This window comes from Cheilinus undulatus, linkage group 6 (assembly GCF_018320785.1).
Source record: "Cheilinus undulatus linkage group 6, ASM1832078v1, whole genome shotgun sequence".
Taxonomy (NCBI): Eukaryota; Metazoa; Chordata; class Actinopteri; order Labriformes; family Labridae; genus Cheilinus; species Cheilinus undulatus.
In genome coordinates this window covers 42028213-42042745 of record NC_054870.1, presented here as the reverse complement: position 1 = coordinate 42042745, position 14533 = coordinate 42028213, and the positions used below count along the sequence as shown (strand labels likewise).

Here is a 14533-nt window from a genome sequence, read left to right as displayed (position 1 = left end):
ATAATTAATAAAAAGCAGATTTTTTTCAATGAATAGGTGTTTAATAATCAATTTTGTATTGTATCCATGTATGGCCACTTCCTTGAGTGTAACAATTTATTAAAATCTTTCATAAAAATATAAAAAACTAGTAATACATGAAAATTGAGATTGTTGCTTATTACAAATACATTCAAGGCTGTGATAATCCCCTTCAAGGTAAATACAATTTACACGTAGTCTTTGAAAAATTTCTCAGTTTTTGTGTTTTATACATTTCAAACACTAGGTTTTGCCCTGACACTGGCCTTCAATAATCTTGTAAAGCAGATGGATTCACCCGTTTCCGTTTTTCTCACTGGCGAATCCATCGGTTAGAAAGTGACAGGACCAATCAGCGTTGAGGGGCAGTACTTTTGGGTGCAGCGGAGTCATGACATAAGCAAGTAGCAACAAGAGGCTGGTGAAGTTATGGCAAAAGCGCCAGTTTTATCAGAACTTGACAACATTTCTTCATTAAAAGAAGAACAACGAACAGCAGTGAGTTGTTTTCTTTTAAAAAAACGACAAAAGTCATGTACTGAAGTCGCCATGGTTCGCGTTATGCAGTTCTCTATGGACTTGACTCCTTCGGTAGGGGCGCAAATCAGTAGCGTGTTTTGTTACTCTGATTGGCCCATAAAGATGTAACAGATAGAACGTGCATCCAATCACCCTCCGAGTTTTTTTCAAAGGCTCTGCCCTTTGCCGAACGCTGTCTGTGAGTGGTTTACCTGGTGTGCCAGGTTAGGCATTAAAAAAAAAAAAAAGGACTTTTATGACCAGGTGTGATCTTGATTAAAAAAAAAAAAAAAAATTATGTGTAGTATTGTTATTGCTACTTATGTATGCTTTCAATAACAGTTTAAGTGCAAAAACTTGATGTTTGTTATGTAAAAAAAAAAAAAAACATCAAAAACAGAAATATTTTCCATTTGATATATTAATATTCATTTTCCTATCACAGCCTTGAATATGTTCATAAGGAGCAAAAACTTTGATTTTTATGCATTCCAGTCATTATTTTTAATCTTAAGATTTTAATAAATTGTGACTTAAGTGGCTATTAATGGATGCAAAATATAAATACTTAAAAAATATATAGAGAGATAAAATTAAAAACAATTTTAAAAATCTACATTCTTCTTGCATTCATTTTCAAAATCAAGATCAGATCTGATCATAATTATCAAATACTAATAAATTTGGGGAAATTTAACCCTTCTTATGCTAGTTTAGGTGAATGCAAAAAAAGAAATAAAAATAAATTTTACATACTACATGCAAACTGAATTCCCTTGAAAGGGGATTATCACAACCTTAAATATGTTAATATAAAGTAACAATAGTGACTTTTTTGTTTTATTTGTAATTTCTTTATTTAAGATTTTGATAAACTGTAAACCTTGTATTGTAAGTTCCCATAAATGGACACCATTAAATTCCCTCCAAAATAATCATTATTTGATATTTATGCTCTGCTCTGATCTTGAGTGAAAAAAAATAGAAAGAAGTTGGAAAAATAGTAATGTGTATTATTTTTTTTTGTTGTGTTTTACTTATCCTTCCATTATTTGCCACTTAGTGTAACAATGTCTTTAACACCATCTGAGGGTTGTTCCAATTGTCAAACAGATCTGTGGCTCAAGTTTACATGTTTGATCTATCAAGGATTGTTAGCTGTGCTTTAATGCAGATATTCGTTTGTCGAGGCACATAATCATCAGAATACTGTCACTAGCTGGAGCTGGTTTGTTATCAGTGCAGACAAATTCCCACTAGTATACTGTTCTTCAGCTCAACTGCTGATCCAGTCAGACAACACGCCTAAAATACAAATGTGCTACACATGGAAACCAAAACACTTTACATGTTAAAAACCTACATCTGTACGTAGAATCTGTCAGTAGACATTAGGACAATTTTAGGGGCATCTGTGGTTCTGTAGGGATTTGAAGCTCAAAAACAACAGGTCAGGACATAAAGAATTACTTTAAGGAACCAGGAGACAGCACAGCCTCTCTCATCTGCTCTGTTAAAGACACTAACATTAAAATGTGCTTTGTAATTAGATGTTAAAGGGACCTAATCCAATGTATTTATCCGCTGGTCAACAGAACAGCTACTAGGGTAGAGGTACAACAGGCAGGAAGGACTATGACTTCAGCAGCAATCAAACTAAATTTCTGCACCTTTCTGCACATTTGTGTCATGTTTAGTGTCGTGTTTTTTCAGGGACATGCGGACAAACTGCCACAGCTGTGCTGTTGTTGCACCCCATAGAAGAGAGGAGAGGATGAGAGCATTTAAAAGACAACACAACAAAGCCAACTGTCTGAGAAAGGCTGTTAAGAGCTGGTTTATACAGGGTCAAAAACCTCCTTATTCTATTTTGACTAAAGCATGGTATCCACGTTTCATTTAGACCACAAGGGGACTGTGATAAAAGGTGGAAAGGGGGTTTAATATGTCACCTTAATTAGAGAATTATTGATCATTTTTAATGGCATAATCCCACTCCACCTTCCCAACATCAAGGCCTACTTCAATGTCAGTAGACGGGACACAGAAACAGAGGAGAGAAGGGCCACATTTTGGGGAATTTCTTGTTTTGTATTCCAATACACTTCTCCCTTTTTCAAGTTGAATCAGTGTTTTCTGCTGATACTTTTGCCATCTCTAGATCTAGTAATGTCTCAGGTTTGCTAATTTATGGTCCATGTAAAGCAGCTGGCATTACAGCAAAAGTGAAAACAACTAGATTTATTGTCATGGTTTTAAGTTTTCAGGCTTTACAGGAAAGAATCTACTCACCCCTTGACCAGCTCCACCACGATAAAGTCATTTCCATCCCCACTGTTGTACAGGATGAGGCCATCAGAGGACGTGGTCTTGAACTGAAAGAAAAGGTGCATGGAGTAGTAGGCCTGCAGAGTAGTGAGGGTCACGTAGCTGGAGCGGGACTTGAAGGTGACGGGGTCGGCGATGATGTTCTTAAAGCCGATCATGGCGTTGAGCTCGCAGTAATCGATGTCACCGTTTTTACACAGGTCTATGTAGGCCATGCCGTTGAAGGAGAGGCTCTGCAGGTGGCCGATGAAGTTGGACGGCACCATGGACATGAAGCGCTTCTCTGTCACAATGCCTGTCTCTATATTGTGGAACTCCAGCTGGGTGTGGTCGCCCGCCATTTGACCTTCGATCAGCAGAGTGGGAGAGAGTGTTTCATTATTGGGGCATATCTGAATCTTTGGATCAGTCATTCCCAAACAAATAAAAACTAATTCTTAATATACATGAGCATTATGGACAGTACAATCCTATGTAAAAGAAGCCCTCTGACAGCTAAGTCCAGATAAGTAATCCATCCATGTACAACCGCATTACCAATTTGGTTGGGACACTCAAAAACTTATGTTTTATTCATTAGACACAATCCTTTATTAATTCACTTATTCATAGAATTTTATTAATTTTATGGTAAAAAAACAAACAGATTTTTAAGTTCTTACAAGCTAACTCATTTTGAAGACATAGTGAAGAGGTTTAGTCATAGAGGTGTGATCTGAAAAATGAAATCGAGTTGGCACATCTGATACAGGGAGATGTTTGATCTCTGATAAAAAGTAGCCTTGATGAGAGCAGCAGTCTTTTAGAGTCAGACCCATCTTGCTTTAAAATATTGACAAGTGAGAACTCCGAGTTGAGGATAAGAGGGTGTAATGTTGGGCAAGCAAATTTGTCATTTTTGCATTTATGTTTCAGTACGATCTGCTGTGGTGTTCTTTGATGGAAAACAAATGATGAGACGTGACAGTTAAAACATTTTTAACATGTTAGTAAGTACGAGGAGATCAAGTCAAAAGGCTGCAGATTGGCAGCTTAACATCCTAAGACCATGTACATATGAGGGTATTACCTTTGGCTTTCCTACAACATAGAAATAATTTCTGCTTAGAATTTTAGAGATAATTATCCAGATTGCCCATTGAAGTTCAAGTCTTTTGTTTCAAATGTTGGGAGAATTTGATCTGAAATTTCCAGGAATTTCTAGTAGAAATTTTACAGGGATTTTTCAAATATTTTAATGTAATTCTTGGAGATATGTTAGTATATTTCTGTGTTACAGTGAAAGTTTTGGAGGACCTTCTATGAGAAATTTTGGGGGTTATTATTATTATTATTATTATTTTGTGTGTGTGTGTGTGGTGGTGGTGGTGGTGGTGGGGGTGGGGGGGGGGGCGGCAGGGAGGGGTTGCTTTAAAATCCAAGTAATAGTAACTTAGGGAAAGTAATTTGCAATTTTTGGGGGGAATCTTATTGGGAATGGTGTTGGAGGTATCCTTTGTAATTTTCAAGTATTTTCAAGGAAATTTCAGGGATGTTGTTTGGATATTTTGGGGAATTTGATATAATAGTTTAGGGGGGAATTTGCTTTGTCATTTCTAGAAATTTTGAAAGAAAATTTCTGTAATTTACATAGAATTTTGGGATTTTTTTTTCTTAAATGTTTAAACTACGATGCAGTCTAAGTGAAGCATTTGGGTAATATTTGAAGAATTTTGGGGTATATTTATTGTGTGCTTTAAAATCGTGTTTAAGAATTTTCACAGAATTTTTCAGGGTGTTTTTTGAAATTTTAGGGAATTTTTGTGCATTTTGTAAAGGAACAATTCCAAGAAATGCACAACTTTTAATGGAAGTTTTGTTCATGCTTGGTATTAATAAGTCGATGTGGTCCATTTTTAAAAATGTCTCTGCCACAGCTCTCTGAATGACTTACACCATTCCTTTTCAACCAAAGACCCCCAAAAACAGACCAACACACAGCCAGAACACCTGCACTAAAAGAGATCCAGTGCAAAGACAAGGCTGTGCTTTTAAACTCATCAGGTTATCCCAAACAAGAAAGAGAAACTGAAAATGCACTTCAGCTCAGGTCTTAGGAGGTTAACCCTAGCAGGAACACAAAACCAGTCCCACAATTCACTATTTTTACTTCTCTCTAGTTTCAGCCTAAAGCCTGAGTTTTGTTTTTAATCTGACTATGATATCAGTCTTTTTGTTTAATTGTTTGAAGTGTAAAACTCTTTGCAATAGCATTTGATCATGTTGAAATCAGTGTTCTAATCTATGGCTGATACACTCTAAGGGCTTGTTTTCACCCAAACATGGGTAAAAAAAAAAAAAAAAAGAAAAGAAAAAAAAAAGGTCCCAAAACAGCGACATTTGTCCACGCTTCTTTTTTCACTCTGAAAACGCAAGGACATAGACCTGTAAGAGCAGAACTGAGTACTGACACTAAACACTGTTGTAGAGTTACCTAGAGTTGGAGGAACCTCCCAAGAAGGTTTTATATATAATTCAAGCTTAAAGTAGAAAAATACGTTTCTGTCTGGAACAGAGAGGATGGGATGTACCTTCCACTGGCGGCAGGTCATCTACGGTGAGTTTCAAACCCTTGCCCCTCCTGAACACACGCACCGTGTGCCACTCATTATCGTTCAGATTCTGACCCGCAAAAATAGTCTCTGGACCTTTGCCTGTAGGACAGTCCAGACAGCGGTTAACACACATGCATGCAAACACACCATACTGTACATCACAGACAGACTGAGAGAGAGAGATAGAGGGGGGGTGGAGGGATCTAAAGAAAGACAGAGCTTGACAGAAGCAGAAAACATTAAGGTAGACATAGTTAATGGTCCATAAAAACACATTGCTCTCACTTGCATTTTCTGCACTGATCGCACCATTAGATAGGGCGTCAATTTCTGAATTCAACATCATTTTCTTCAAACACAGAGGAGGGAGGCAGGAATCAGGATGTCACATTATTATTAACAACAATATTAACACAAACCGTGTGCTGTAAATGAATAATGTCAAAAGAAACCAAAGATAATTAGACATTTCATTACTGGCCTCTTTCATTTCTTGTGAGATTTTTTTCTCATTCCTATTGCACCACTTGGTGGCAGCAAATATCTTCCAAAAGGCTGCCCCGGTGCAAAGCACTTAACAACTCAGCATCACTCTCCATCTTGTTTACCTTCGATGGTGCAACCCACTATTTGCTTTTTTCTCTTGCTCACCACAGGAAATGAAAAAGTGATATTGAAAGGAATACGTGAGTAATGGGGGCTGTGGTGAAAAAAACGCCTTAAAGGAAAACAGACGGGCCATTGTCGCTGGAAATCTAGGAAATACAGAGTGTGATTTTTTTTTTCCCCAGCATCCTTGAAAATGTATGGCTATTTAGAAGAGAATGCGAGTAGCACAGCAATACTACAAAAAATACATTAGGTTAAGTCTGATCAATAATTCATAGGGAGCGTTTGACTGATTAACATTTGCCAAATAATGAATCAAATCTCTGAATCATTCCTTCACTGAGTCCTGAAACCAGCCTTTTAATATTGCATAAAGTGTGTCACAGCTCCCAGGCAGAGATGGAGATGTCACACAGCATCACAGTGCCAAGAACCTCAAGAAGAGATAATCAAATTTAGAATCACAGATAAATCAGAGCGACCGCACTAAGTCTCTGTGATCTCCAGAGCAGAGAGAAAAAATAATCTCTCTGAGATACCCTCCTGCATTTAGAAATTCCAACATTGGTCCAATTGGGGCAGCACATTATTTTTTCATGCCAGCTCCGTCAGAGAGCATCTTTGAGCTGCTATAGAGCTCTGATGTTCCCTGCTGGGCACACATAACCAAACACACCAATGAGAATGTGCTGCTGTGACTGTATTAAAATCCCTCAGCTGAAGTAGGGCTGGGAAATGTACAGTTATGTTAAAGTATGTGTCACCTTCCTATTTTCTTTTCTTTGTGGCCTTTTTTTTCCACATTTGAGTCAAATGATTTTTAATATTATACAAAGATAACCAGAGAAAATGCAAAATGCAGTTTTTAAATGTAAATATCATTAATTAAAGGGAAAAGGCCATCCAAACCAACCTGGCCCTATGTGAGAAAGTAATTGCCTCCTTGTTAAATCATGAATTAACTGTGATTAACCACATCTGTTAGAAAGCTGAAATCAGTTTCACGAGTCACACCAGGCCTGATTAATGCCAGACCTGTTGAAACAAGAAATCCCTTAAATAGAATTTGTCTGACAAAGTGAAGCTAAAAAAAATCTCAAAAAGCAATACTTCATGTCACCATCTAGAAATACGCAAGAACAGATGAGAGCCATTACCCACAACTGGAGAAAACTTGAAACAGTGGTGAACCTTCCCCGGAGTTTCCGGCCTAAAAAAAACTGACTACAAGAGCACATCAATGACTCATCCAGGAGGTCATAAAACAACCTGCAGGCCTCACTTAACTTAGACATAATAGCATCTATGGGAGAGTTCCAAGGCCAAAACCACTGCTGACCAAAACTAACACAAAGGCCTGTCTTTGTCTAGTCTAGTGTCTAGTGTGTCTGTCTAGTGTTTTTTTTTTTTTTTCACAATTAAGTTGGCAACATATGTTGAAACTCAGGGCACCCTCTGAGAGAAAGAACAGGAAAATTCCATCAACAAAAAAAAAAAGGTGAGAAAGAAGACCTCAGTCTCAACTACAACTCGTGGCTGGCTTATAAGCTAACAGCAACTGCCAGTAACTGCCACAGAACACTGGCTGATCAACTGGAGACTACTGAATGCAACCTACTAAGGTAGCATGGGCCAGCGTGCACGAACACAGCAGCCCGGTGCTCCATCACCAGCAGCAAAACAAAGCCCTACGAAGTTTACATCTTTCCAGACGGAGATTATCTGGAGAACGCGGCATTCAGAGACTGAACAGAGGATGACGTGGAGCAGCACAACACCTACAGCCGGTGGGGAGGAGGCAGAGAGGGCATCTGGCGAAAAGGCGAAGGGGGGTCAAACAAGCCAGGCTGCAGCCTAGGCTAAGAGCAGCCCCACACAATCCTGTCATACCAAGCTTCTTTCTCCCCGATGCCCACTCCCTTGCCAGCAGGATGGACGATGCGAGGCTGCGGATTTCTGACCACCGCTTGGACGACTGTGTTTGCTGCTACAGAGGAGACTGCTAAACGTAATTTTGTTGTGTTTCTACAAAGCAATGACAATAAACGACTATCTATCTATTGCTATCTATAATTAGAACATCATACCAACAGTCAAACATAGCGGTGGCAGAGTGATGGTCTGGGGCTGCTTTGCTGCGTCAGGATCTGGACCACTTGGCGAAAATGTCCAGACATCAGTCTGGACCACAAGCTCCAGTGTACTTGGCTTATAAAGCAGGAAAATTCTCCGAAACAGCAAGTCCACCTCTGAATGGCTTAAAAAGAAAATTTAAAGTTTTGGAGTTGCAAAGTCCAAGTCAGGACTTAGAGATGCTGTGGCATGACCTTAAACAGGCCATTCGTGCTCTAAACTTCTCCAGTGTGTCTGAATTAAAACAATTCAGCAAAGAAGAGTGGGCCAAAATTCCTCCACAGTGAGGAGAAAGATTCATTGCCAGTTATTGCAAACGCTTGCAGTTGTTGCCCCAAAGGTGGCACAACAAGTTACCAGTTACAACCAGTTCAGGGGTGTATTACTTTTCCAGAATAGAAGTTTTAGACACCAGATATTGGGTAATACGTTGTTTTCAATTGCTTTTAGGCCAGAAGTCACACGAAAACTCCTGCAAAACCTAAATTGCAAAAAATATTTTGTCAAAATTTGGAAAAATTGAGGAAAACAGCAAGTGGGAACCCACTTTTGGTGAACACTCTTTTGGTCAAAGGATGACTGAAGGTCATTTAGTTTCAGAACATTTTGATATAATTGAACAGTAAAGTAGTTGAGGTGGGTTTTTTTTCTCATTTTAAGCCTCAATGTATGGAAAGATGCCATGATTTTAGGAATTTGCATTTTTGATGTGAAAACGTATCAGAGTATATAATTCTGGCAAACATGTTTTTCCTTACAGGAAAAAAGAGATCATAATACAGTATTTATCGTGTATCATTGTTTCACAGAGAAACATTAATATAGGATTTTTGGTCCACATTGCCCAGCCCTAGGATGTGAATATCTTTCCCACTGTAGGGAGCATTTCAGAAGGGTGCCAGGTTCATTCCCCTGCACCCATTTATGGCTATTCATTCCTTCCTTTTCAGCAATCTTCAAAGCTCTGATACAATGTGTATGCAAATCTGAGGGTGCCAAAGTACTGGGACACATTCAATCTCAGAGGCACAGTTGTGCTTTGTAAGCACTAAACACCAGGCCAGGATTGAAACCAGACGACTGGCGAGGGATTAAAGCAGAGAGATATGAAATAATGGGATGGAGTTGGACTTGAAAGCAGGCTTGATCTTTGCCTTCCATCATGCTGTCCTTGTTGCTCTCCAAGGAGGAAAGAAAAGGAAATCGGGGGGAAAGAGGTCAATAGTTTTAAGACGTGCATTTCTGCAGGACATAGTCGAGTCTGCATTCATGCCTGTGGTGCACCCTGTGGTCCAAATGGCAAACTGCCAGCCAGATATGAAGGGCCACTCTCTGGCACATAAAGCCCTGTGTAGTGCCCTCGCTGATGGTGATCTATCTGCAGTGATGGATCTACAGTGATCTCTCCCTGCCTCATTGACTCCGGGCCCAAGGGAGCTCATGGAGAAGTGTGGCACGAGGCAGCATGAGAAGATGTGATTATCCAGTCAATCAGCTCTGGCTGGCTCGATGACAGGACAGATACTGGTTCTGCTGGCCGCTAAAGCTGGGACACAAGCATGCTGGGGGGAAACAGGACACGCTGACCAAGAAACAAGGCCACTACTGCTGGATTACAATCAACATCACTGCAAAAACTCAAATCTTAGCAGGCATATTTGTCTGATATCTAGTCTAGAAGTATGTCATTAGTCTCAATTTAATCCGTGTTCATCACAGAAGCCCTTATAACATATAAAACACAAAAAACCCCACTGCTCTTAAGAAAAAAAAAATGCTTTCAATGCCAAAGTCTATGCTTTTAATTGAGCTGCAATATCTAACCTAAGTTAGCTAAACACTAGGCAATTTTATACCTGGCTTTGGGCTGGATTTATACCTTGATCCAACAAGACATGAATAGGGTATGGCCTAATTCATGGGTTGTTGCACCTGGTTATTTATCCAAATAATCCTGCGTGTCCTGTGTGGGGTGTTAATATGATTATATTAGAAAGTTACTTAGCTTTTGTAAGATGATTTTCATCTGTGTCTGTGAATTCTGGTTTGAAATAAGTGTGAGATAGTTTTGACAAGAAATAAGACCAGAAACACTTGCTTAGGTTTAAGTTTTTGATATGCATACATCAAAATCTGCACACATTAACAGGAAAACAGCACAATGTTTTGCAGCCTGCCTATCAAATCAATGCCATACTAAGTGAATACTAATTATAAAAAAGTGGAACATGTAGAGGTCAACCCGTGTTAATCACAGTAGGTGTGACAATCAATACTAATCTGCTGCTATTTGCATCTGTTCTGTGTGTAGAATGAGGCTAAGCGTCACGCTGAACATGTTGAAAGGTTGCCTCTTCATGTTAACTGCCATCACTTTCCTGAGATTAGGTTATTTTTAGCAACAACTGCACAATCATGTCGTGTTAACTACCTGCTGACTTGACAGGAGAGTTCCTCAGTGTGCTGCGACTTTGGGGGATGTCAATGTTGATTTTCAGCTTTGAATCTCAGAGGGAAATTTTTATTACAAGGACCACTGAGTCGACGTGTTGGCCTCTTTATGATGCTAATTTAGCAGAAACATAAAGAACACCTCAGATAAACAGCTGAGCTCAGGCATTTCCATTTTCTTTCCTCTTTGTGCTTCGATTGCATACATGTACACCCAGAAACATATTTAGTTTAATATAATATTTGTCTTTAATTGCATTGATGATTTTGGTGATGTGATATAAAGTCTGTGAATTTCTCCTGAGATAGCGTTTTATTATAAAAACAATATATTTAGTCACGTTTTTGTTACAAAGCTTTGTTTACTGCCTCACATCATTCTCATCATCTTGGCTCATTCATGTTGTACGTGGATGGTGTGCTATTGTTGACACAAATGTCAAAGACAAAATTTTAGATGGATTAGTATTAAGAACATCTGCCCTGAAGGAGAATGTCAGGCCATCAGTTTGTAACCTCAAGCTCAACACACCAGCAAGTCCACCTCTGAGTGGCTTAAGAAAAACAAAATGAAGGTTTTGGAGCAGCCTAGTCAAAGTCCCATGTTGATAAAAGAGAGCTGACAGGTCTGTCCGGGGCCTGCACCTTCCAATGATATAGCACATTATGAATGGCTGTGATGACGTGCCGTGTTCAGCGGCGCACTTAGCAGTTTTAGGGTCCATGGCAAACAAAGACAGGGGGCCCTCCACATCCGTTGTTCTCCCCTTTTAGAATCTTCTTTACAAAAGAAAGAGCTGCTTTTAACGTCTTGTTATAATCAGTCTTTACACAGCAATGATGTAAGGATTTCTTGGACTGGATTAGATAAAAACAGACAGTTAAATAAATGCACCCACAACAGAAACTGAAAATTTCATTTTCTGTATTTCTAACATATTTGATGCAATACAAACCAAAAATGACCAGCAGATTTTAAGATGCCATTTGGAGAATCTAAATGGACACCTAGTATTGCACAATTCTGTCATATTGCACAAGAATAATGTTCAGGTGAAATAACGTTAGAACTGTATGAATACAAAGTGTGCATGTTTGTTTAATGAACAAATGAGAATTTATTCAGGATCACATGGGTGCAGTTGATTTGTTCCTTAGAGTCTCTGAGACACAGAGAGGGGGAACTTTCTCAAGTACACCACCTCTGTCAGACATGATAGATTACTTAACGCACAATAAGTTGGGTCAGAGATAAGCACTGTTTTTGTAGTGTCTTTTGTAAAGATTTTTTAAGTTGGTTAGTTTTTGGGACCAAATAAAGCTGCTAGTTTAATTTGTTGGATCCTTACCTTCAACTGGATTTATCTAATTTTCAGGCTACGATACGCTAGAGAACGCAGGCAGCGCATACTGTGAGTTTGATTTTTTTCTTGTTTTCCTCAAACTCAAGTGTCAGCTTCTGTTGATGTGTATCTGTGAGCCATTACTGCTGGACTTTGTCAGAATCTTGAGATTTTTCTCCTTTTAGCTTATAACTTGACCAAGTTTACTCATGTTTCTCACTCTTATTAAGTGTGTTAAGCCCGCTAAATTCCAAACAGCCAGAACACTGGCTGGTGCTGGAGAAAGGGTTGAGTTTATCTTGTCTTCCCAGGGCCCCGGGTAATTGCCTTCTATTGCCTAATGCCTTGGTTCCCAACCTGGGGTCCGGGACCCCCGGGGGGGGGGGGGGGGGGGGGGCCAGAGATCGTAGGGGGGGGTGTGAGGCTTTGTCTGCTCTGAGGCTGCCAAAAATAGGTTTGCAAATATTGACTAAAACCATGATAAAGCAGTTATAAAGAAGTTCATACAAAGGCCTTTTGTTAAGAAAAGTATGCATTGACCTTTTTTAGGGTTTTATCAGTGGAACAATTAAAATCTATGTTGAGTTTTGGCATCAATGTGTCACTTTTTTTTTCTCTCTTGGGTCCTAGGGGGCTCCGCTTTCTGAGGAGCGTGTAGGGGGGGCTCCAAGGAAAAATGGTTGGGAAACACTGGTCTAATGGTAAAGTCTGCTTCTGGTCGTGTTATTATTGGCTGTAAGCTTACGCAGGAGGACAGCGAACCCGTTAGCCTTCCTAAGGCTAAATTTGAACACTAACTTTAGCGTTGTAATGTTATCTTTACTGAGACTTTCTCTTAACCTCGTCGTCTTTCAACCCACCATACAAAAAGATAATAATTTTATTATTCAAGAAAAGCAATACATTACACTTTGAAACTGAACAGATCTTAAGCAGGGATGGATCAGCCTCTTACTTTTAATAACCAATATATTTTTCATTACAATTCTATTTCTAGTACTGTATGGTTAAAATATTAGTTTTATCTACAAATGAAGGCTCTGTGTAAGGGCCATCAGGATTAATTGCATCAACTGCAATTATCTCTAAATCATGATTGACTACAATCAACAATTAGTGCACTAATATATTTTAATTGCAATTAATCGTATGCTTTATTTTTGCCTTCAACAAACTTTGGAGAAGCCATGTCAGCGTCTCCCTGCAGCTAAAGTGATGGAAAATAAGTCCACCACTGCACCTTAATGTCTTATTTCACTTTAAAACTCACAGACAGCTCAGTGGACAAGTTAGAAGACATCTGAACCTTGTGTTACCAAACGTTTACTTTTTACTATTCATATAATTTCTGTTCAGTGCATAACACCTTACTTTTTCTGTGGTTAAGTCCATGTGAAAATCTCCAACTGACCTACACAAGCAGGTCTTTCTCAAAACTTGAGGTCAGTAACTCTTAGTTTTATCAGTAAAATGACCCAAAAACACCTTAAATGCAAAATAGATGAATTTTAGAATGGGATAGAAAGGGTGTGATTAATCACAATTAACTACAGAAATCCTGAATTTATTTGCAATTAGATTTTTTTTTATCTTTTGACAGGCCTAGTTTCTATGTAAAAAGTATAAAATCACTGTATGATAGTGAAAATGAAAACTGAAAAAATCTATCACTTTCAGTATAAAACATTAAAAACATCTATCTTAAAAGGACTGAATAAAATATCCATCTATCTAGCCACTCTGCAGCATTGTGGTTTGTCCACCTGGAGTTGTCATAGTCAATAATATTTGCGATGTCAACAGGAGGTGCAGGATCACGGACAGATCTGGTACCTACACCGGACTTAAATATTATTTAGATGCTCTGGCATGGCCTTAACTAGGTCATACATGCTCAAAAACCCTCCAATGTGTCTGAATTTGAATTTCTGAACTTGATTGTAGTTGTTGCTGACAAGGATGGCACAACCAGTTATCAGGCTTAGGGGCCATTCATATAGGGCCAGGTATAGTCAGCTGTCTTTTTTCCCTTGATAAATTAAACTATCATTTAAAAAAATGAAGTTTGACAAATATGCAAAGAAACAAGGACTCAGGAAAAGGCAAATACTTTTCACAGCATTGTACCATTAAGTTGACTCCGTCTAAATTTATTCTTTGACGGAAACTTTGTTGACTTTTCGTTGTGTTAACCAAGAAAATAACTGACTCGTACGTAGAAATATCTGGGCCCTACAATAAGACTTAATGTTGCAACATGCGGAGTTGACCCCTGCTGGCCATTAGAGGAACTGCAGCTAAAAAATTGACAAAATTGCCTCATACATACAGACTATATGGTTCATGTATAAACCATTGCAACATGCATGATGTCATAAAAAACAATTTCAATGCATATTAATTTGTTTTTGTAATAACTACTATTCATCTTTTAGCACTCAATACTAGCAATTTATAGCAAAGCTTTGGCTGATAAGCAGGGTGCAGATGCAGAATGTGCTCCTTCCTCTGTATATCCTTGGTTTAAATCCCCCA

The 14533-nt window shown here is 38.7% G+C and overlaps 1 protein-coding gene across 12 annotated transcripts in view; it reads right to left on the bottom strand.

Annotated features, from left to right (window-relative positions):
- Positions 1-14533, bottom strand: part of LOC121511094 (neurexin-1a) — a 572512-nt gene that overhangs the window by 285066 nt on the left and 272913 nt on the right. For all 12 annotated transcript variants that reach the window (XM_041789632.1, XM_041789633.1, XM_041789637.1 and 9 more), the window contains 2 exons: positions 5439-5561; positions 2833-3214 (listed from right to left, as the gene is read on the bottom strand). In XM_041789632.1, the coding sequence (XP_041645566.1) occupies positions 2833-3214; positions 5439-5561 (505 nt within the window). The remainder of the gene's footprint in view (positions 1-2832; positions 3215-5438; positions 5562-14533) is intronic.